Source organism: Lissotriton helveticus, chromosome 8 (assembly GCF_964261635.1).
Source record: "Lissotriton helveticus chromosome 8, aLisHel1.1, whole genome shotgun sequence".
Classification (NCBI taxonomy): Eukaryota; Metazoa; Chordata; class Amphibia; order Caudata; family Salamandridae; genus Lissotriton; species Lissotriton helveticus.
The window spans coordinates 1,339,628,822-1,339,653,580 of record NC_136069.1 but is presented as its reverse complement, the minus strand read 5'-3'; the positions used below and the strand labels follow the sequence as shown (position 1 = coordinate 1,339,653,580).

The 24,759-nt window shown below is 43.3% G+C and overlaps 1 protein-coding gene across 2 annotated transcripts in view; it reads right to left on the bottom strand.

Annotated features, from left to right (window-relative positions):
* NME7 (NME/NM23 family member 7) overlaps window positions 1–24,759 on the bottom strand; it is a 634,381-nt gene that overhangs the window by 430,264 nt on the left and 179,358 nt on the right. For both annotated transcript variants that reach the window (XM_078658324.1, XM_078658323.1), the window contains exons 2-3: window positions 22,474–22,581; window positions 10,233–10,399 (exon numbers count right to left, since the gene is read on the bottom strand). In XM_078658324.1, coding sequence (XP_078514450.1) covers window positions 10,233–10,399; window positions 22,474–22,581 — 275 coding nt within the window. The remainder of the gene's footprint in view (window positions 1–10,232; window positions 10,400–22,473; window positions 22,582–24,759) is intronic.

Sequence of the window (24,759 nt, the reverse complement as noted above, 5' to 3'; positions counted from 1 at the left end):
CCACACTACATAAGAAGCCCCGCATTTCACCCTAAATGTGCCCTTGAGTATTTGGCGTAACTTGGTGCAGGTTTCTCAAACTGATCAACAGCGATCGAATTAAGCAATTTCACAAACTCCCATGGAAAGGACTCTCTGTACACAACTCTGTAACCACAGAAAGAAAGTCTACAAGTTTTAATGGCACAGCAGCTTTTCGGTCATAGTGCCTGCTTGTTAATTTGTGTTCGTTTTGGAGCTATAAGCAAAAATAGGACTCTCCAGCGTGCATGATCCAACTCAGTTTTTGATTACTCGAATGTACAGATAATTGTACACGAGCATTGGAAAATATATAAAACTGCATAAGAGCAGATCCCACTCATGCACATGGCCGGTCACCCCAACCCCCCTTGTCTCAGGGGAGGAAGTTGACGATTATTCACCACCACCGCCTCTGCCATCGATTAATCGCCCCCACCGCCTCTGCCATCGATTAATCGCCCCCACCGCCTCTGCCATCGATTAATCACCCCCACCGCCTCTGCCATCGATTCATCGCCCCGACCGCCTCTGCCATCGATTAATCGCCTCCACCGTCTCTGCCACCGCCTGGCCAAAGCGAAGGAGTTTGTATTAAAAAAGCAAAGGTGCCGCCAACTAGTGCTCAAGTGCTGTCTTGACATTTCACAAGAGGGACCAGTGTACCTGGCAGCCCCCTCCCGCCCTGGCGCCCTTCAAGGTGAGGGCCACAGGTGAGAGAGGTGCTTCCATCCACCAGCTTCCAGTGCCCTCTTTGCATTGGTGCAGCTGCAACTGAGGCAAATCAGTGAGTGCTGTTACACATTATACCCCAAACCCTTGGGGAAGCTGGGGGGCTTGAGGCTCCAATGCTCCTACCATTGGGCATGTGTGTTAATAATAAACCTAATCTGCAAAACTCTAGATTAGTGCATGTGTGAAACATGTTTGATGTTGGAAAAAGGGTATGGCAGGGTGTAAAGGAGTACAGGTAAGTGAGTACGCCAGGGGGTGTTATAAGATCAATGTTTTACTTTTGAAAGTGTGCTTCAGCCTCTATTCTAGCCCTGTCAATAATAACGCCCCTCCCCTTTACCTTTAATATTTTTTAGGTACTGTGCATGGAAACGATAAGATAATGGATACATTATTTAAGCCAAATGGCGAGAGAGAAAAACAACCGACTCACACGTGTTCTAAAAGGTCAGAAATCTACATCCCTACATCTTTGGTCCCTTGTGGGCATTACTGATGACCAGCATCATGAGCGCGAGCCATACACCACAATTCATGCACTTTCATTTCTTATCTCCGCTGAAAACTCAGCTTTTCTCTCACTTTCCCCCCATGCTCGCCAGGCTGAGTAGGCCCTGCAGGTCCCACAAACAGCAAGTGATGTCTTAAGTGGGATGTGAGAAAGGTAGTCTCAGAATCTGCCTGTACAGGCACTTTCAGACTCTCCTAAGGGCTGCAATGGGTACGTTTAAATGGGAGAATAAAAGCATTACTCAAGAAAAACCCTTAATTTGAACGAAAGCATTTGTTTTCTTCTTTTTTTACAACAGTGTTCTTCAACATCATCAGGAGATGGAAGAAAGGTTGACTAAAACGGGTCACAAAGCTATTCCATCCAGGTGGTTAGCGCCATACATTCAGCGGTTTTACGTAGAGTTTCAGTGGCATCCGACAAATGACATTCAGCTTGGGTGTGATTATGGCCACAGGCATTTAAGTGTATAATTTTTCTCCCAGTGTCTAATTTTTGTAAAAATAAATTATCAGGGCCCGAGTTATTTACAGTAGTTGGCCCACTATACGGCCAACACAGCTAAATAGTGACAATCACTCAATACACGTGTGACTTTTAGACTATTCCGCAGCACCTAAATGGGGCCCAGGCTCATTGTATTCATGTTTTTAAGTATATTATTTCCCCTCTTCTCCCCGACCGTAATCTGTTTTTTTAGAGGGGTCCCCTACTTTCAGCATTATTGTATCCGCTGTGCGTGAGCCCTGCTCAAAAACATACAGATAGCGCCACCTCGTGGTAGACTGTTATAAATAAAACCAATTGAGACCAGGGTTTTTTTTATAGTGAGGGAAATACTGGGCGCACTGCTCACGGTAGTAGAAGTAGTAATAATAGGTAAGGGTGCATGCAGGTGAGGGGACAAAATGTCCTAAACCCCTCCAAGAGTGTGTGCCAAGACACACGCCGTACACGAAAAAACACGAAACCTGTTGCACACCAGTTAAAGAGAGTACAGAAAATGATATCTCAATGGACATTTAAAAGTTCAAGTTTCCACATTTGAAGACAAAGGAGGACGATGGGTAATACGACTCCTCTTTTATTGCTATGGATGGCCAGCCGACACGTGTTTCGTCGCAAAGCAATTACAATACTTTGGCGACTCCTCAGGGCTGGGGAGGATACAAAATATGTTATGTTATGTTATGCACATTTATATTGCGCACAGCTGCCCCAGCTAAGGGGCGTCCTGGCGCATGGCAGGAAATGTGCAACAGTTACCGGAAACACAACACAGAAACAGAAAAGGTGTTTTATTTTATTAAAAAAGAAAAGTTTTCAAAGCTTTGCGGAAAGCCAAAAGATCATCTAAAAGCCGCAGATCCGCTGGAAGGGAGTTCCAGAGCTCAGCCGCTCTGACCCGGAAAGAATGGCCACCAACCCGACACAATCTGTATCGAGGGACCACAGCGAGGGCTTGACCTCCAGATCTCAAAGAGCGGGAAGGAACATACCACGACAGAAGGTCAGCAAGAATAGGCGGACCTACTCCCCTCAAGATCTTAAACGCCAAACACAGCACCTTAAACTGGATGCGTGATTTGATGGGGAGCCAGTGCAGTGATCTCAGGACACCAGAGACAGAGCTCGTTCGGGGTAGGCCGACAATGGCTCTCGCCGCAGCGTTCTGCACGCACTGGAGGCGGGTAGTCTCAGCAACATTGGTCCCTGCCAGGAGAGAGCTTGCATAGTCCAGGCGTGATAACACAGTAGCCTGGACTATCAGCTGCCTGGTGCCACGGTCAAAGAACTTCAAAATGGGACGCAGCGCCCGCAGAATACCAAAACAGCAGGCCGCGATCTTCTTCGAATGGCCCACGAAGCTAAGAGCAGGGTCCATCCAAACTCCCAAATTCTTTAGTTCAGTGACCGGGAGAGGGACCGGCCCCAGTTCAACGGGCCACCACTTGTCCCCCCACAGTTCCGCCCTCCTGCCGACGCAAGATGGAGTTCATGGTAACATTACAATGAACATTACGTTTCTTTGGTGGCTGTTTCTAGTGCAAGTGCAGGGTGAAAGTGGATTTAGTGACAATATACAGTAACATTCTCGTGGAAGCACACAACACCGTCCCCGCCGTCCAGTGTGGATGTCGAAACGTGTAGACGCAAGCAGGATGGTGATTCGCTAGTGGGTACGTCTGTGCCGCGGACTATTGTAGTATCATCGTGATTAAAAGGAATCTAATCGTAGTGACGCAAAAAAGGGGGGAAAAAGGGGGAACACTCGTGAACAACAGACCCTGTTCTGGTGTCGCTTATACGTTAAGCTAGGACGACATGTGTGAGGTAGTAAATCCTGGAGAATCCGTGTATTAAGAACAGATCCTTTGGTCAAATAAAGGTGCGCTTCCTACCTGTAGTGGAAGGGTACTGAACCACAGGTCTATAGCATTACCAAAGAGAAGGAAACAGAAGGGGGAAAGGAAAGTAAAACTACAAGGTCTTGGAAGGTCAACTTCAGGCACTCAGACCACTCTATTTGATAAATACGACAATACCTCATATGTGCCTCATTGAGGGTGTACATAAACGTAAGAGGGATGGTTAGGTTACAGTTATACAGTATAAATTACAAATAAATTACGGTTCCGGACACACACAACAGTATTTGTCATCTTCTGTAGTTGTGGAACCATCACTATGTGAACCGAAATTTATTTGATTAGTGGATTGCACAATTGACACAATTGCATTGTGTAGATCTGATGCATGACCCCACCTTTTTTTATCTGAATGTTATGTGAAACAAGCATGACACTTAGACGAGTCACCAATGCATGCTTTCGTTTCCCTCTTTAATATGATTTCGCTCTCTTTTTAATCTCATGCCTCGTCACCATTCACATCGTAATATGAGACTTCCGTAAACGATTAGGGAACGTGCACCCACTTCCGTCTGAATTAACGTTCTAGTCTTTTCAATACGGGTCCTATCTAGACTATTTAACCACCTCCGGGTCGACATCACGTGTCCGCACCCGGAACCATTCTGCAGGAGCACTCGTCCTGCCGGCTTTTCCCTGCGATTCGGGTAAGAAAGATAAGAATATGATTTCAACTTTTAGAGCTTTCTAGATCTTTAGATCACAATACAAATCTAGTGCTCGACCAACCCTTCAGGTTATCGACATAGTAAAGATAATTAGCGGTCATGACCGATCTACTATTGCAATGCATATGCAAATGTCCCATCGGTATTAAAGAGAGCGGGTAGACCGACGCTCTTGCTCTTTTTTCTTTTCTATTTCTACTTCTCATGCCTGGATCAACCTACTACTTATCCAGGGATCACGCTGATGAGCCTCCACACTTTCCATAATTGAACAAGTGGATGCCTTTACCTTCTCATGCTATCTTTTCACAGAAGTCGACTCAGAGCACCAAATATCCTATTTTTAAGGTGAGATGCCATTTAACTACACTGCAGGAATTGTGAAGTTTTGGAGCACTACTCACCAACGATCCGCGAATTAGATGTAGTTCACTGATCTGTAATCTACCATTTTCCCCCTTTAGCTCTGTAATCGCATTGAACATTCACTGATACTGGACAACTTACCAAGACGATTTGAAACCACTCAACCTGGTCTCGAGCGGGGCCGGGTCGGAATTATCACCGGTGAAGCGGTGAGCTCCACCATTCATAAATAGTTACCCTGAGAGAACCGTGTTTTTATATATATTTATATATATATTTTTTACGATCTCTATTTGAGTGCCTGAAGTTGACCTCCCTTCCAAGACCTTGTAGTTTTACTTTCCTTTCCCCCTTCTGTTTCCTTCTCTTGGGTAATGCTATAGACCTGTGGTTCAGTACCCTTCCACTACAGGTAGGAAGCGCACCTTTATTTGACCAAAGGATCTGTTCTTAATACACGGATTCTCCAGGATTTACTACATCACACATGTCGTCCTAGCTTAACGTATAAGCGACACCAGAACAGGGTCTGTTCTACACGAGTGTTCCCCCTTTTCCCCCCCTTTTTTGCGTCACTACGATTAGATTCCTTTTAATCACGATGATACTACAATAGTCCGCGGCACAGACGTACCCACTAGTGAATCCCCATCCTGCTTGCGTCTACACGTTTCGACATCCACACTGGATAGCGGGGACGGTGTTGTGTGCTTCCATGAGAATGTTACTGTATATTGTCACTAAATCCACTTTCACCCTGCACTTGCACTAGAAACAGCCACCAAAGAAACGTAATGTTCATTGTAATGTTACCATGAACTCCATCTTGTATTTTGTATCCTCCCCAGCCCTGAGGAGTCGCCAAAGTATTGTAATTGCTTTGCGACGAAACACGTGTCGGCTGGCCATCCAAAACAATAAAAGAGGAGTCGTATTACCCATCGTCCTCCTTTGTCTTCAAATGTGGAAACTTGAACTTTTAAATGTCCATTGAGACATCATTTTCTGTACTCTCTTTAACTGGTGTGCAACAGGTTTTGTGTTTTGACTGTCATAAATAGTTCCTATGTGTGGAAGCACTCCATGAGAGTGCATGTGTTTTTGAGCTGTCTGTCTCATGAGCTTCTCTCCCTCCACATCCACACTCAGTATCACTCTCTCACAGGTATGCTTTTGGCCCCAAACCGTGCTCGTGTTGCTCCATCTTGCACATGCGCTTCTGTATCCCACCGATGTTGCTCTCTCACGTTGGTTCATGCTTCTGTCCTATCCCATGTCGCTCTCATTCGTTGCGTGCTTCTTAGTTAGCCCCTTAGCTCTCCTCTATGTTGATCTCCTTTATTCCTGCGCCTGCTCCCCTGCCCCGCATTGCTCTCCACGCCCACTACCCAAATCCTATTAAATGGTAAAAAAAAAAGAAAAGTGTTGCCGTGCATACATGCACATTTTTTTTATTGTTTTTTAAAAAAAACCTTCCTTCATGCTGTGCAGCATCTGTATTGATGCTGTACAGCATGAAGACAAGACATTTGTCTCTAAGGCAAGACCTGTTGCTTTGCCAATTCTTTTTTAGGTGAGTCTTCTTTACCCAAAGAAAATCAATAAAACAACATCTGGTGAAAGAGCATACTTTAAACTAAAATTCAGACTCATCCGACTTTAAAAAGAAAGCAACAACGATCTTGTTGGAGAGGGCATACATTTTCACAGAAAAATTCAGGAAAATAATTTGTGAAAAATAAACAGTGAAAAGCATTTGTACTGAAAGTAAAATGATTATATGACAGACAACAAAAAATGTTACTAGCCACAAAAGCTTCCCAAAAAGGCAAAGGACCATCCCTTGCCCAAACAAGAAGCAACATGAGAAATTAAACAATATTAGAACCGTTTTGAAACTGTCACACAAAAAGACTTAAATGTACATTCAAGATGCTTATGGTGCCACAAAGTTGAACTTTGATATTACCTTTTGTAGTGATTTGATCATTGAGAAATAAATAAAAGACAAAAAACAACCAAAATATAAACGTCATTTTTAAGACAATTGGTAGAAAATGAAACACCTCACGCACGACTATTCCTAAACAACAGATACTCTACCTTTAAATGACAACAACAGAATCGGCTTCTCAAAGATGTTACTATTAGACAGTAGTGGCAGGTGTGCTGGCCGGGGGAGGGGGTATAAGGATATCAGGTGGGAACAAAGACTACTAATAAAAAAAAAAACATACCTGCAACCGTCCCCAAGTGCTCTTCTGCTCCTCTTCACTGCAGGAAGGGAATGCACAGGCTGATCGCACGCATGAGGGCAGCTTCTGGATTGGACTGAGCACCTCCGATTTGCACTCCAGGACAGATTGAGTCTGTGCCTATTCTCTCCCAACCAGCTGCATTGCTGGGCTGGAGACAGCTTTCTCTGCGCATGACAGTTTGGCCGACCGGAGACGGCCGACCAAACAGTCATGTGCAGTGATGGCAGTGCCCTACCACTCTCCTCAGTGCCTCCCACTCCGAGGACCTGCCCCCAAGACTTGGCAGGAAAGGAAAAATAAAACAAGTGTTAATTATCGTTTTATTTTTCCTTTTCTGCCATTTTTGGTGGGGCTACACTCCTTCGCCATTGCGGAGGAGCTGCCGCAGAATTATTAGAGTCATGTGCAGCCAGGACTACGTACGCACGTAAGCAGTAAGCATCAACACTCTTCTTTGCTCAGGTACTCCCTTCTACCCCCCCCCCCCCCCCCCCCCCATCGAATGTCTATTTAACGAGAAGATTCTAGTTGGCGATCTGGCTGATCACGTAAGGGGGATGTCGGGAATAGGAAAGACTAGCATTCACTGAAAAGATAACTTTGACCTTCTAAATCCGAATTGTGAACTAGTCCCAATCAATAAGTAAATTCCATGGCAAGATGAGTACAGAGAAGAGGAGAAAGCCAACAAAGGGCAATGAAAACTAAGCAAACAGACTTCACAAGGCGTCTTGCTTGAGGCGTGAATAAGTGCAGGATGACCCATAAAGAGCTACCACACTATATGTGGTGTGGCAGACATAGCTACTTCTCTTTACAGACATCTGACACGTCCACATGCCTGCAGACCACAGTGGAAGCCACCTTGGCTTTGGTACAAACTGCCCTATATGAAAGAAAGAACAATGCTGAATGCAGGAGTTTATCCATCAGGCAATAGCAGCTTGGAAGCCTTCTTATCTGCATCAAAACCGCCATAGGTAACAAAGAGCAGGCAAAGAAATAAAGCTTTATGGTCATGTCAAAAGAACACCTTATCTGTGTCCACTGGCAGCAAGGATTTTAAGGTCAGGAGTGCTTTTTGCTTCAAAATATTTATACAGATGGGCTGTATATGTCCTCTACCATAACATGCTTGAAGAGAGCCCATCATTGTACTCCTAATCCAAATTGAACTTTGAGCAATCCATTGTCAAAGCGATATATAAACTTTATCAGCAGAAATTGAGTCACAACATCAGATTGGAAACGTGTCCACCATCTCAAGTTTAGAAGGAAGGATGTATTGACTTGAAGTGACTAGTAATGATGCTTCAGAATGTAATGTAATGTAATGGCAGATTGATAGAGCACAATCTGTCACTCGGGGAGCATCATGGCTCTAAACGGAAACCAGGGAAGAAAAATCAAAGCCTGGTGAGCTGCTAACAGTAGGCAAGGGAATCAGTTTTGAATAGTAGCATACAGAAGCGTATTCCAATGCTCCGACAGGCACAGCTGCAAGGGGTGCATCTAAAGTTTGGCATGCGGGTCACCCTGAGTTGTGATGCTAGTAGATCTAAAGTCCTTGGGAACCATCAGGTGTCGTGATCGTTGGATTCCAGAGAGATACCATGAATCCCGAGTCGTGATCTTTCACCAAATAATCCACTGAAAATATAGGTAGGCTTTATTGGTCCCAGTAGGAAGAGCACAACTATTAGACAAATGTGTTGAAACTTGTGGCTGTGACCACATGGCTTGTAAACAACAAAGTACAGTGTAGCTACAAAACTAACTAATGTGTCACCTAAATGTAGCTGAACTGTTGTCTTTGATGACCCCCTGCAACAGCTCTTCTGTGGGGAACTGTCATGCATCCATCAGACTGTAGTGTAGTATTTCGTCTAAGCAACACCAACAACTTCTTCACCTGGCTGGAAGAGGCCGTGTTCTCCTTTTGAGCTAATACCTTATTACTGCAAAATCATGTGCTTCTTTGAGTGCCTTCACTTTGGTGCAACAGCTGACAAGGGCCACCATGTCATAACAAGGTATTTGACTACATCTTAAGCAGACTCTGTTGTGGATGAAGGATCGGACTTCTAAGGGGACTTTGTGTCCTGGGCACCAATCACACTTCTCTAAGACTTAAGAGACTAAATCCAGTCGTAGTAAGTGATCTGCTTCCAGAGGAAAGATGACAGGACAATCCAGTGTGTTAACCCTACCATAGATTACTGATAACCCTTTGTGTTTGGCCACGATGGCTTCCAAAGTGGTCAGTGCTATTGAATGAAATAAAAAACTCATCTCTTTTTTGCACATGACATATGTAGTTACTATTCTGGTTTCCATTTATGCATTTTGCTTCACTTACTGCAGAGAAATCAGGAGTTCAGTGACTACAGATGGCAACATGTAAAATGTGCTTTACAAATGTGCTCAGTCTTTCACCTCTCACTCAAATGTTTACTTGGCAGGCAACTTTTCAAGGACCATACAGACAGTGATGACAGCACAGAAAGGGAAGAAGTTGTATTATGTAAAATGGTGCCCGGTACAGGATAGTGTGCCATAATACAGACCCAAATGCAATATCTCCAGTAAAGGTGTGAACTTACAAAATATCCGCCCTGCAAACTATGGTATAGAAAGGGTCACACAAGCTCATGCAGATTATTTGTAACGCATAAGTAAAGGGGGAGGGGTGAAAAATGTGGCAGCAAACGCCCATTATACTCTGGGGCATTTCATAACAGGGCACAGGCATGCACCAAAAATGTGTATCCCAAGACAGGACAATGTTTTACGTGGTTCGGCTGCTGTAGTAAAGCATTAGAGACCTGAACTTACAACACTGTGGAAGCTGAAAGAGAAAAGGAGCTAAAGGAATGAAAAAAGAAGTAGAGAATGACCCCCTTTTCATGAAAACTCTTACTGTGAGCAAACAAGATTTCAGTCCACAACGAGCTGTGAGAACTGGAATTGCTAAGTGTGAGCACCTATATACAGGGCACTGTATTCGTAAGCATATGTCCTTCTGGCTGCACATGCCTCTAATTTTACCAGCTTTAATAAGATATTTCATCCCCTGTCATAATGTGGTAGGGTAACTAGAGGAGCTGGGAATAAGAGAAAGGCGGGACATAGGAGTAGTAGTAAATTAACCAATCCTGCTAAAGATCCATAGAAATTAGGGGTCAAAATTTAACCTTATACATTACATTCTGAGAAATGTTATTTCAGAAATATTTCCTACCTTTCCTTTGTGCTGCCCATCTTGCGGCAAGTGTATTGATCTCCGTACTCAACTAGTTGAAGCTGACGTGAAAAGACATTGACTTTGTTGCCTACAAACAAATCTTTCTGCTTTAAGTCTTCATATTTGGTTCGTTTCAGAAAAACTCGATGATTCTTCATATCAAACTGTGGAAATTAATTTAGGGAGAAAATCAATGAGAGTGTCATGAAACTCAAGTCGGTATTTTTAATCTAAAGTGCAAATCTAGGCACGCTCATATTAAGCATTAATAAATATTCCCTTCAAATTTGAATTAGTTACTCACTCAGTAACACAGCTTTCCTTAGTGTATGGACCCTAATCCATCATGGGTGGGAAGCCTTTGAAACCAGACATAGGGACTCAGTGGAGCTGATGATAGAAGACATTATAAATCATATCATACATGAGATTTAAAGGAAGACGAAGGTCCCGGTGCCTTGGCACACATTTCACTCTGCCAAGAATCTACATATAGCTATGTTGAAAATGATCCAGGAACAGGTTTTTAAACAAAAGACAAACAGCACCGATTAATGGGCTGGGGCCCGGATTATGGAATGCCTTTAATTCCCTCCTGAGGGCAAGCAAAGCTAAGTTAGCTTCAGGAAACCCCTGAATACAGAAATGGGTGGTTAGCTACCAAAAACCTGCAAGGTCGATGGTAAAAATAGAGGAATACCACAAAGGGGCTAGCAAATCACATCCAGGTGGATTACAAAAAGCTTATTATTCTGTGATCCCATTCAGTGTACCACAAATTGCTAACCCAGAAATTCCTTCATTGTACATCTCAAGGTCCCGAGATATTGCCAACAGAAAACCCCAAAATTCTGATCTCATTTACCTTGGTGCCATTTTAAGCATTTATTTATTTATTTTGAAATTTATAAAGCGCATCATATACCCGTAGGCGTCTTGGCGCTAAGACTCACAGGTGCCTCAATATGCTCAGTATGCAGTTTTAATTATAAGAAGTAATGGGGTGGGAAGTGGAGCTACTGGTCAAACAGCCATGTTTTCAACAGCTTTCTAAATTGTAACAATGTGGGTGTAGATCTAATCACCAATGGAAGCGTGTTCCAAAGTCTGGCTGCAGCGTTGGTAAAGAATCTATCTCCCCAAGTGACAGTCTTGGTTCTTGGTACAACAAGTTGAAGTGAGTTTATTGATCTTAATTGTCGAGTAGGGCGGTAAAAAGTTAGTCCTGTTTAAGAAACTCCGGCCCTAACTGATGGAGGGCTTTAAAAGTAAGACACAAAGTTTTACATTTAATCCTGTTTTTAACCGTCAGCCAGTGATAATTCCTGATTACTTGTTTAATCGGTTTAAATTTGGGGGTCCCAGATAGCAGTCTTGCTGCCGCATTCTGGACCAGTTGTAACTTGGCGAGCACCCGAGCTTGAGCATTCACAAGTAAACCGTTACAGTAATCCAAGGAAGACAGTACCAGTGAACTCACCACCGTTTTTCCTGCATTTTCTGGAAGAAATGCATTCTCACCTTATTTAAATTAAACCTTTTTTCTTTTTGATCAACTTACTCAGTTTCTACTCTAGACATATGCATGTTTAGAAGCACTTATTGACAAGCTGCTTCTGATTTCCTTCACAGTGTTCTACATGTAGGCAATACTCCTATCAATACTCTGGGTTGTGCTTGAGGGTGGTCATAATCTACAGATTTGATCAACTCACGACCAAGTTTTACAAAGTGTATAAAGGCATTCTTGCGCCCCAATCTTCTAAACGTCAAGAGTGAAGCACTTGAATTTGGGCCCTCTACTCAGTCTTCCAGAGAAGCAATATTAACTTACTTAAGCAGGGCAAGGATGAGAGAAAATACTAGTCGCACCGACCCATCCTTGCTTAACATGGACAATAAAATCCTCACAAAGAATGACACTGGCGGCATACATGGGCGAGCTTGTCCTTTCCAAGAAGTCAGGGTTCATATCAGGTAGAGCCATGTCCCATAATCTGCATACCCTTCTCGCTACGCGGCAGAAAATGTATCCAGAGGTTGAGACTGGCTTGGCCGTATAAAAAGCAGAGAAGGCCTTCAAATCACTAGTGACTGGTCTTTCCTTAACAAAGTTATGGAACTAATCTTTTTAGGCAGTAACATTATTGGACAGGTGCAGTTTATACAAAGGTTCTAAGGATAGAAAGAGTTTTTATGAACAACATACTCTCCCATGCTTCCCAATTAGTAGGGGCTCGCGGCAGGGGTGTCCCATTCCAGTTCTTGTTTGCCCTGGAACTGGAGCTTCTTTCCTGGTAGCTCAGGCAGGGGCATTCCCAGCAGGGGATCTCTGTCCCATCCACAAGGGTGCTGCATTCACTTTCTGCAGATGATATATTATTATTTGTTAAAAACCCTAAAGAGAACTTGCCCTTGCTGATTAGGGAAATAGTTACATTTGAAGGATATGCTGGGCTTTTAATTAATTGGGAGAAAAAGGAATTATTCCTACCCACCATTATCACATGTTGGCTGGATGTGGAATATTCTCGCTGCCATAGGGCTTCCACTGGCCACGCAAAGGGTGGCAATGTACTGGGGCCACCCCCTCAACCCGGTCCTTGGGTGCTGGCTCACAGATGCGGTCTACTGCCAGGAACAGGTTGAGTGATATTGGTAGCTGACGCCTACTAGATTGCTTCCCAAGGATGTATGGAGTCCATTTACTGCCTACTTAGTTCTCCGGACAGTCCAGGAGGCATTGAATCCGGCCCTTGGGTCGGGAGCGCAGTCGCCTGAGGCCACATCTTGGTGGCTGACAATGTAAAATGCTAATCTCCAAGGGGATATTTGCATTCTATCATGATAGTGTATCCTGCGTATAAACATCAAGTAACACTGCTCGTGCATCTGTTCAATTTTTGACCAGGTATATTGGATTCTTTCTTGACCTATATGGAAGATTTGGATGGGGGACACACCTAGTGAAGTCTAAAACATTTACTTATCTGGGGATCCTTTTTAGCTCATCGTTTAGTTGGAATGCTCTTTTAACTTTAAGATCACACCACTATAGTAGGACTACCGAGGCCATCTTTAAATTGGCACATAGATTAAGGCACAAAACAATCAAAGAGCTAATAAATATATATATATATATATATATAAAAGAAAATGCATTTCAGCAGGGGGAACCGATGCAGGCTTCTAGGGCTATAGTAAAGCAGAAATTCTCCAAGGTGCAGAAAATTGTTTCACCCACAGATTACTTTCAGTTACCAGAGGCACTGCTAGCTTCTTATGCCATGAGGAACTAGGGCTACCGCATTTGGAGGATAGATTAGGCTCGCTCTGCTATTACTGAGGTTCAAGAGCTGGGGAAATCCGGAGGCGGGCTTCTTCAGAACTTGCACTTCTGACTGTCTGACTCTTGATAAGGTAGAGCGGATCCCTCGGCTCTCCTATTTGAAGAAAACATTTGAGACAATAGGTTTCCGAGATCTGTAGAACAACCCGCAAAAGATAACCCTTAACTGGAATGAAGCAGTTAAACAGCGTTATTTAGATTATTGCACAAAGCTGAGGTTGAATAGGGTCCAGACCAAGGAGATACTCTTTGGTTTCACCCACAAGAAGTTTATAACCTTATTTCAGTCAGTCAGTAAATAACTTTATTTTGGCGACTCGGGCCATAAAAGTACATTATCACAATCATAAAATCACCAGAAGAAATCCTGAAAACAATTAGAATACAGATATACAATTCATTTAAAATTGCTAGTTAAAAGGAAAAAAACTAATAAATAGAACAATTATTATTATGTAAACATCCATAGATTTAACAGAAGAGGACACAATTATATTTCTCCACTTTGTCACTTCAGAAAACCCCTGCGCTTACACCACATTCCATTCAGAAAACGCGAAAAAGAGAAGACAATGGGGGGATGTGTATGGTATTTTAGTATCCTAAAGGCCTGGAAACAATGCCTAAACCCTATATTTCTGCATATTGGGGCTATCCATCGTTTGGGAGGTAGGGAATATGCAGGGCAGATAAAAAACACATGTTTTACAGACTCTACATTGTGTTTACATGCCGGACATTCTTCCTTCTTCTTTGTGTCCCATTTACTGGTGAATTACATGAGTGGAAGTGTCCCCATTCTAAATTAAACATAGAGTTTCCTGGCCAAAGGTGGATGGATCACATCCAAATACTCTTCGTTCCTATATTTGGCTTTTATTTGAAGAAACTCTAATATCAGCCGGCCACCTGTTGATCTTTCTTGAAGAATTGCCAATTTATGGTGTCTGTAGAGCTGCACAAGATCTGACCTAGAGGTTAGTGGGCACAATAGTTCAGGTGTTTTCCAAAGGTCTTGCTTTCCTATCAAGATACTCAAGTCCTTTATATGGATGAGCCAATGGATTTTCTTGTTAATTAAACAGTTCAGGACCTCTCCAAATTCGGCTCTATACCAGGCCAGCTCTGGTGTTGCCCAGAGCCTACTCCAGAATGTAATTGGCCTTAAGGCGATCTCCTCGTCAATGGGTAGCAATCCCAAGTCCAGGCGGAGGGGATCTAGAGGGGTACTGGTAGGTAGGCCGACTATACGTCTCATGAAGTTATGTTCTGTTTTCATGAGATTAGAGGGCCTACAGTGACCCCATAATTCAACCCCGTATAGGGTAGCCCCCCTGGCCTGCGCTTTGTATATTTGAATGATAGGGGCGGCTGGCCTGAATGTAGCAGTTCTATGCATTTTCAGAATCCCCCCACTATCTGTGATAATTTCAGGGTTGCCTTAGCCAGTTGGGTGTCCCACTCCAGGTGTTCTGTTAGTATAATGCCTAAATACTCAAAGGTCCTCACTCTGTCCAATGTTTCACCGTCTAGGGATGGATTTGGACAGGTGTTTTTAGGGGGGTTGAAGATCATAAATTTGGTCTTGGTTAGGTTGATCTCCAAACCCCTCAATTTACAGAAATCAGCAAAACCATCCAGGGTGCGTTGTATGCCCATTGCTCTTTTGGACAACAACAAAGTGTCGTCCATGAACATCAAAGCAGGCACCCTCCCTGAAACTAGCCTTAGTGCATCACTATCGATAACACTGTTTAGGTGCTCGCTAAGCCCATTGATATAAAGGCAAAATAGAGTGGGGGCAAGGACACACCCCTGGCGAACTCCCTTTTTAACGGGGAAGCGCGCAGAGAGTTCCCCATGTTTTCCATATCTTACTTGAGCGTAAGTCCCCATATGTAGCCTCACTAGTACATCCAAGAGGTAAGATGGAATCCCTAGGTTGCACAATACTCACCAGAGTATTTCCCTGGGAACTAAGTCGAAGGCAGACTTCAGGTCGACGAAAATGAGATAGAGGCTGCCACCCTCTATACTCACCGTCTTCCAATAGAGCACGTGTAGTCACAATCGTACAGTGGCGTTAATATATGTCAGTATCACAATTAATGCCACCTTGGTATCCCGTAGGGCCACCCGATCCTTTAAGACCCACCCCTGCCCACAACTTTGTAATAACATTTCATGCATCAACCCCTTCCGGACAGTCAGGCAACAAGAGAATCAGCACATCGAGGTTGGAGTGAAGGAGGAGCTCCCAAAAGGCCCACTAGCCATCGCCCTACCCTCCGTCGAACCCATAATATGTCCCCCATTTGCTCCACACCCCAAGGAACTTTTTCGGGCATCCTCTCGCCTTGTAGGTGACTCTTTCTGCTGTCATGTACATGTCCATTCCCCTCTTCCACTCCCTGAGCTGGGGCGCTAGGGCTGCTTCCCATGTTCGAGCTACATCTCGTTTCTCCACTACCAGGGCTAGCATGGCGAAAATTAACTGTGGGTGACCCAAATCTAAGTCCATACAACAAACTCCGAAGTTCCAGAGGGTCTAAGAGAAGAAAAGGTGAGTACGCGGTGGGCAGAAATTAATTCAACAACAGACCAAAAAACTGACCATAGAGAGGTACGCAATGACAACTCAGTGGATGGTCAAAGGTACCCATCAGTCACCACTCGAGACCGCCCTTCATCATTTGGGATTTCTTTGTGGAACCATCGATGCAAGTTGGTAATGCATAGGCGAAGATAGACTAGGTGGTTAATAGTTCTCCTTTCCTAAATAGCAATAGTATGGTTCAATCACTTAATGAGACTGATAAGTGATATAGGTGTGGTATGACTGAGGGAGTGCAGTGCAAAAAATGAAATGAATGTGAAAAATAATTAGAAAAAGGTGTCTAAAATTAGATCAGGGAGCATATAACAAATTTTATTAGGATGATGCTCGCCTTTCTAAGTTTAAAAACATTTTTTATGTGTAGAGACAGTTTGAAAAATACGCTGTCTGAGATGGAGTTAGGTCGACATGTTTCAGCAATTATCAGACATAATGATCCTTGCTTTCTTCAGGACCTCTTAACACTAAATTGCTACTGCAAAAAGCAAATCAAAAGTGAATATAAATGGACAAATACTTAGAATCACCTGCAGTCTCCAGGCAAACTGTCTTGTCCTCGCTCACAGCTCGTGTCATTCACTGTAGAGTCAGAATAGACAAAGGTCAGACCAAATCTAAGTCCCCCAGAATGCCCAGCAGTATGAATTTGGGTTCAGTGGTAGTGTAGTGTCCAAAATTGTGCTCAGGTCCCCCAACACCCTACTTCAGTAGGTCTTTATGTCGGTGCCACAATAGACATATTTTATGCAGTTTTACATTTCATAAGAACGTCACTTGCAATTAGGAAACTTTAGGAAGAGCTATATATGTGATCATAGCATGCCTCTGTGGTTGATAATTATAATAAGTGCTGATATTTAAAAAAGGAGGACAGAAACCAACGATCTTATTATTGACCTATCTCTCTCCTGGATTCTTCTGTAAAGACACTTGGGAAGATTATCCTCCAAAAACTGGAAGCCTGGGTGGAGGAAGGTTTTTATCAGACGTGCAACTTGGTTTCCATCCTGGTGTGGGTACAGTAGAACAATCATTGAATCTGACCTTGCTTGGAGGAAAATATGTAAAAGCTAGGACAGATTTACTCCACATGCTATCCAAAGCCTTTGATCTTGTGGACAGGAAAAGACTCTGGACCTTGATGGAAGAGGCGGGCATCAAGCTTCCCTTAACACGCCTCCAAAAGCATTTGCTCTACGGTAAAATCGCCCAAGTCAAATATGGACAGAACGGGGAGTGCACCCCTTTTTTGGGTCTAATGGCAGAGTCAGATGGGGCTGCATTCTTGCCCCTTTTTTACATTAATTCGATAGATTCAGTTTTAGCATCAAAGGGGAAGGATCTACCTACGGTTGGTAACCGCCTAGTCCCTGTTTTATTGTTACTTCTAACATCTCATTGTGTCCATTATCTTCCAACAGAGGTCTCTCGTACACGATATGTGTGGCCAGTACAATCTGTGCTCCCATTATGGGTCAGCTCTTAGTGGTACAGTTTTGGGCTGGGCTTCTCCAATTGGGCGCCAATTTAGGGGATCCTCAATCCTAATGATTCTCTTCGCACCTTTTGGTCTTTTGCACCTTAGTGTGGTTATAAGTAATATCGATCTCTCTTTTGCTCTTATATCATGTGCTTGAAATGCTTTCAGTTAATTAGAAGCTGTTGAATCAAGATGGGTAATGTCACCTGGTGGATATTCACTCGTAGGAGGGTTTACATTTTTCAGTAATATAATCAACTTGATTTTCTACTCGCGTAATGGCAAGCTTGGTTCTGCAGTTTGTACCATGTATGCCCCTTTTCAGGTTTCTCTTACAATTTAATATTAGTCATTGGATTACATGCAGGACTTCTCATAACTTAGCCAGAATGACTGTGCATTCGCATTTGTTGGAGATTCAGCTACTACCTTTTTCAAGATCATCCTTCTATTTACTAATGCCACATGGGCGGACATTTCCTGAAGGTTTGTTATTTGCCGTTCTAGTTTAGAAGACTGCCACCTTGCGTTCCAGTGTCCGAAACATTTACTTCACCAATGATAGAATAATTGTTCCAGAGGAATTTCTGTATTGAGTTTCATGTATTCTGTTGTCTTCAATAATTCCTGAGAAGGCCATCTGCAGGGTCTCAGGGGAAAGTGAGGACAAGAGAAAGGCAGTGTCTTCCTCAATGAGGTACAAAATGTTGTTAGTACTGCTTGCTTGATAGGACTCCTCACTCACAGCTTATTATTGGTTATATACTGCTTAGAGCTGTTACATTCTAAAGTTATGCAGCTTCCTACAGTGGCATGGCCAGGTGGCACAAAGAAAATCAAGGGTAGGTTGGCAGGCTCCTCAAATAACTCTAAAGGACAACAATCACAGGGCTTATGTCTGCTGCAGTCGACTACTTTAGGGGCTTTTTGTCCCATAGCTTCTGAATTAGCCTGCTTCTTTTTCTTTATTTGCAGCTGCTGATTATTCCCCTGAAGTGATTTGGGTGTATAATGGCATTAGACTCTTGTTTTCTCCACCCAGTAGTCCTACTGTGAGTATAATTTCATTATATGTTGGTTATGTAGGTTTAGCTCCTTACTGTAGCTGAGCTGGAGTCTCTCCTTTCCCCATTATTCTGGCTTGTTTCACTTCAGAATCTTCCACTGTCATTGGCTCTTTCTTTTCTATGGCTAAAAAGTTGTATTTCCTGTCTTTTATGAAAGTTTGTGCAAAGCCTGCAACCTTGGTGTCCTCATCCTTGTAGCTACTTGGAACAACCAAGTAAACAGTAACCAATAGAGTACAGAGAACAGTGACAGAGCAAGGAGAGTATAAGTAGCAGCAATTGGAATGTTGATAAAAAGGTTAGTTGAAACGGTTGTCAGAACTCAAAGAGTTGGATGGAAGACTATTAATACATTCGTTAGAAATTCTCAATTTGACTAAGCCCTGAGGCTCGTATTTACTGCCGCCCCTTCTTCGCCCTACTAGACAGAACAGAGAACATCAGCAGTTACCCGGTAACATGTCCATAGCATCATATTGTTGGTCATCTTGCTTGTAATGCTTTCCGTCGTGCTGAAGTGAACTGCTGCTTGACTTTGGGTGGGTGGTCAGCTCAACTCGACTCTACTCCAAATCGAGCTGCAGGCCACATCAATCACCTTTCTGCTCGGCTCACGACAACTGCTCTCTCCCAGCTTGACAAGGTGCCCGTCATACTGAACCATAAAGACAATGGGAAGCAGGAAAGACGTAGCAGACGCTACAGTGCAAGTGAGAGAGCAAACATGTTTAGCCACTTCCGTGGTCACTGACTGCAGACATGGCTGCAATGCGATATGTGCATTCAAGCTTAGCCAAATAAGGAAGAGGAGCAAAGTCGCTTTGCCACTGTTCACCCTGTGGAAGTCACTGTATAGAGCACTGTTTACACATTGGCTAGCTCTTTGATGTGTTTGTCTATACTTTCTACTAAAATCAACAGCTGACTCATTGGTCTGAAAGAAAGCTGGTCCTCTAATAAACAAGTAGACAGCAACCATATTCTTGTTCAAACCACTTCCACATCAATCACAGGGTGAGGAGGTGGACCCGGGTAACTGGAACATCTAAAAGGAACCGAGGAGTTATGGAAGCCCCAGACGTAATGCTCCGCCTGGCGCTCCTTCTCACATCCCAACCAGGACTGTCAGCAAAAATGTCTGATTTTAACACTGTAAATTCACCTAATGGAATCTGGCTAATGATTACGTTTTCTGGGCCATATGCAACCAAGAAGCCAGATGATCTCTCAGTACTGGAAGAAGCAATGGAAGGGCCAGTTTAAAAAAAGATGAACAGGATCAACAAACATTTTGCACAGAAAACAATAAAAGCCACAAGGAACATCAGAAAACAATCAGAAACATTTCATGTCTTTGCTGGAAAACAGGAGAGGATGGAAAAAACTTGAAATTGCCATCACCTGTGTCTTTTTGTAGTAGAAAAGACGATCCCTTCCTGATATTGATGAGCAGAAGTTATGAGGAATTCAGCGACTTATTGATGTGTGTTACTTGTAGCCAATCAGAGCTCTTGCTTGTTAATACTTTTTACGCCACACCGGTGAAAATAAATACAAAAATAACCGTTCACGCTTTTAGAGCAGTGTCAATGTTGACATTCCTTGTTGTCACAATAAACTAATATAAATAGCTTGTGAAATCACTGGTCTGCGATTCTGTGTTGCAATCACTTTAACTACAAAAGCACTTGGCCTGCATTCACAAAACAGTTTCATGCAATTCTATGTTAGAGCACGGGTTTAAGCCCAAGTGATCTAGCTCTGGTTAAATACCTTTCTTTCTTTCCCAAAACTAAGAGAGCAAGATGTGGAGGAAGGTCTTTTCTTACAATGTAGCTAGACTCTGGAACACCCTGACCCTGCATCTTCGCTGGGAGTCTCATCTCTCAGAACTGTTCCGCAACCAGCGCTGGGATGCCTTAGGGTAGTTATGCGCTTAATGAATGCTGAATAATAATAATAGCTACATATGAAGAATGTATATAACCTTTACCCTGTAGTTTTTATTTCACATGACATTTACCCTGAGGCTTTTAGCACTAAGGTAGAGGTAAATGGGGGGTAGGGGTTATTTTAGGGCTACAGAGTCGATAGAGGTAATGGGGTAGGGGTGATTTTATGGTTATGGGTAGGCATGGGTCAGAGCTATATTAGGGTTAGGGGGTCGGAAGTGGCAGAGGGGGGTAAGGGGTGATTTTGGGGTTAAGGCATGGGTAGAGGCAAAGAGAGGAGTGGATGATTTTAGGGTTAAGGGGTGGATAGAGGGAAATGGGTTTGTTAGGGTTGAGGGGCATGTAAAGGGAGGTTTTACATCAAAAGTGGTTTGGAGAGGTTCCCTCCCCAAAACGGACCAAAAAGGGGGAAATTGGTGGAGTTGCTTCCCAAGCACAGGCCACATCAAAGGTTGGGCTTGGAGCGGGATACCCCGAAAACAGACAAAAAAGGGGTGGTTTGGAGGAGTTACCCTGCCCTAAAAAAACACAAAGAGGGTAGGTTGGGGGGTGAGGAGGATAATATTTCAGACTTTACAATGAGGGGTAAAGACATGCGTTGTAAAGCCCTGCATGGTATTACAACGCATTGTAAAGGTCAACATGTTGTAATAGTCACGGGGTAATGATGGCATGCGTGTGTTGTAAGAACTAATATTCCATATGAAAGGACAGCATGGATTACACAATGCACTGAGATCCACTGACAGTAACATACTACTTTTTACCATTGTTGCGGCGCACCGGGGGATTGCCCGGTGCCCGCAACGGCCAGTCCGGGCCTGAGAGGGGGGCACCATGACCCACTGGAAGAGTGACCTTTTAACCTCTCATAAGTCCATCCTAAATTCTTGCAGAACAACAGAGTGCAATAAATCCTGAAGGCAACTCCTGAAATGGGGGATGGGGCTTGTTATTTGCACTCCATTGCTAGGAGACAAGGCAAGCTAAACAAGCCTGTGTTTGGAAGCGGACAATCCTCGCAATGGATGGGTCTAAAGTGAGATGAGGGGCTTACATATTTCTCAAGAGAATTTGATACATAAGGGATTTCTTAAGTTCAGAGTGTCTGGCAGTGATTGCAGATGAACTTTATAAGGCCGATTTTCATTTCTTAAGTCAACAGTTTCAGATCAAGGCCTTTGTTTGTTATCTTCAGTTCTGCAAGGCCACCTATAAACCCGGAACATTCTTGTCTTTTATAAAGGTCTCTACTGGTTCAAGTTTACACCGGTAGTGTTATACGAGCTGAATATTACGTAATAATGTTCGACGGGCACACTGTGATTGCAACTGTACCCAATGAAAAGTTGTGTAAACTGCAAGTAACCTAACACAATCAATTGCGTCTGGTCAAGAACATACATTGGCAGATAGTTTGAAAGGAAGGCCAGACCTCTCAGCCACAACAACTGCTGCAGAATCTGCCTCTGTGGTGCAACGGGGGGAGCCAGAGAGTCCCAGACAACTATTTTACACAGAACATTATGCAAGAACCAGAGTTGCAATGGACAATGAAAACAGGGTCAAAGTTCAATCCCCCAACTAGGCAGGTAAACACAGGCAGCCCGTTCTGGCATAGTGTGTGCAAGGAGTAAGATGCGCCCATAATTGGGGACAACAAAAAAATATGAATTAAGGAGAGGAAAAAACAGACATTTTCCGAAATGTATGAATTAAGCAGAGGAAAAACAGACATTTTCCTAAATACTAATAGTTCATAAAAGAACTTACCATTTCAACTGACCCATCTTTTGTATAATAAAGCAGCTGGTAGCGGCGAATTAGAGCAGCATTTGGGTCATACCATTCAGCAATGAAAGCGCATCGGTCTTCCTCACTCTGAAAAACAGTATCATAAATAATGAGCAAAGCGTAATATATGGTAGCCAAGCGGCAACATCAAATTCAGCCCATGAGAAAATGACAGGTTTATATTTATGAAAAGTTTTCTAGCATCAAAACGTGCAGGGCTGTTGACTACATCTGGAGAATAAGCAGACAAGGAGACCCACTAAACACTTAACCGAGTTAGTCTGAGCCTCTAGGTGTCCACCATTTAAAAAAAATGAAAGGAGTGTATCATGATGTAATTGCAAACATTATTAGTCTTTGTGAGGCAAACCTCCCTATTCGGGACCACATAAATGCTGAACTACGCAACAGGCTAGACGTCATCGAGAGTCCTATTATGCAATAAGCCACTTTCGGCTCAGTGCACCTGTTGGGATCTTTTCCTGGCCACAGGATGGTTAGTGGTACTGGGAAGTGTCCACTTGAGTACTCTTGTTTATTAGCTGCTTCTGATTCCCCAACAGGATTGTAGGTGGAAGTCCTACAAGGATGGTTCCAACTGTTCTGAGCACAAGATTACCAACCTTGTCCAAGAGGACAGATCTCTTGGATCTGGTTTGTAAAGGGATACCCTAGCATTCCTATATTTAGGAAAAGACACATGTATCGATTGCCAAAGGTGAGCAAGGTGATTCAAAGATCTTATTCAACTATCCTCTTGCTATAGGTCCAGGTGCTCACTACCAGCCAGTAGCGCAGCTATCCCGGGTGCAGTACAGGTCCACCAGCAGCCACAGTCCTTAGGTGCCACAGGCACATCATCTAAATCAACCAAAGGAGGTGAGGAAGAAGAAACTCAGAGGGTTGGTTCCCCTTCCCAGAGCTTGTAATCATCACGGTAGAAACAACCCTTGTTAAAATCTCAAAATCTCCATCCCTTTTACTAGCAAGGGAACCCGAAAGTTGGTTTTAAATGGTTCTGACCCTCTAGGAGCTACTAGTGGCATGCGTCATCATCTAGTCCTCATTCAGATACCTTGCATATCTGGAGGGTGCTACCTTGAGCTTTAAGGGAGCACTTATGTTGGGCAAGGGGATCCAAGATTTTAATTTCTTGTGGGCTACCTCCAAACTTGTTTTATGTTTAGGTTCTTTGGCAAAGTTAAAAGTGAAAGTGACGCTTCGAAAGTGTAACTGCTCCGGTGTCTACATGTTTCAGCCACCTAATGCTCTCATGAGGATTGTGTGGCTTTTCTAATGACCAATCTCAGATCCTTACTGTCTCACTCTTTTCCATATTATAATCTTAACACCACTAACAGTTTTTCTGGGCATGAATTACACTCACACAGATTGCACTGGTGTAGATCATATGAAAAATGTGTCTTATTATCATCCTTATTGTCTGTCCTGTGCCCAATAGGGCACTAGAGTTGGGTGGGCCTTGTAGTCACACATTCATCAAAGGTCACCATCCTCAATTCCTCCACTCATGTACTCCAGCTGGAGTGTGTGTGAGATGAACACATGCACAGAAAATCAGTTCATGATATTAAGATTATCATTAGCAGGCTACGGTTTATGAGCAAATGCTTGCTACGTTTATAATAAGTACAGTCACATGTGAATGTTTGCTGAGGACTGCTACATAGTATTTAAACCAAAGAACATGAACCTATTTTGACTACTTTTTACTTACTTTTATATTATTTCTTCACCTCCATGGTTGTGACTGTAGAGTTGACCTTGTTTCCTTAAAGTTTGTCCTGAATTTGGACCCTTTGCCTTGAATGTTTACAATCACTGCCCAGAATTTGCCTCCATACTAGTTGGTCACTCTGGTCGTTCGTGACATTCTCTTGGGAAGGTTGAAATAAATGACGGGTCACTATGGAGTGGATTTAATCCTTCCTCCATAACCGCAGCAAACACATCCAGATGAGATCAGTGGAACTGTCCTCATGAATGTTGACATGTGGTATCCCACATGGAGCATCTCTAGTCTGACTACTGTTAAATGTGTATGTGCACCCCTGAGAGCAACAGCTTAAAAAAAAATATTCATTTGTTTTCTGCACAATATAAATGGTGCAGTTGATGCATTATATCTTATGTCCAAATATAGACATGTATGGAACCAGCAAGCCGCACAGAGGGGCCAGAATAACTGGGCAGCACGTTCAAACAACTACCCCATTAACCATATTTAGCAACAATTCCACGTCA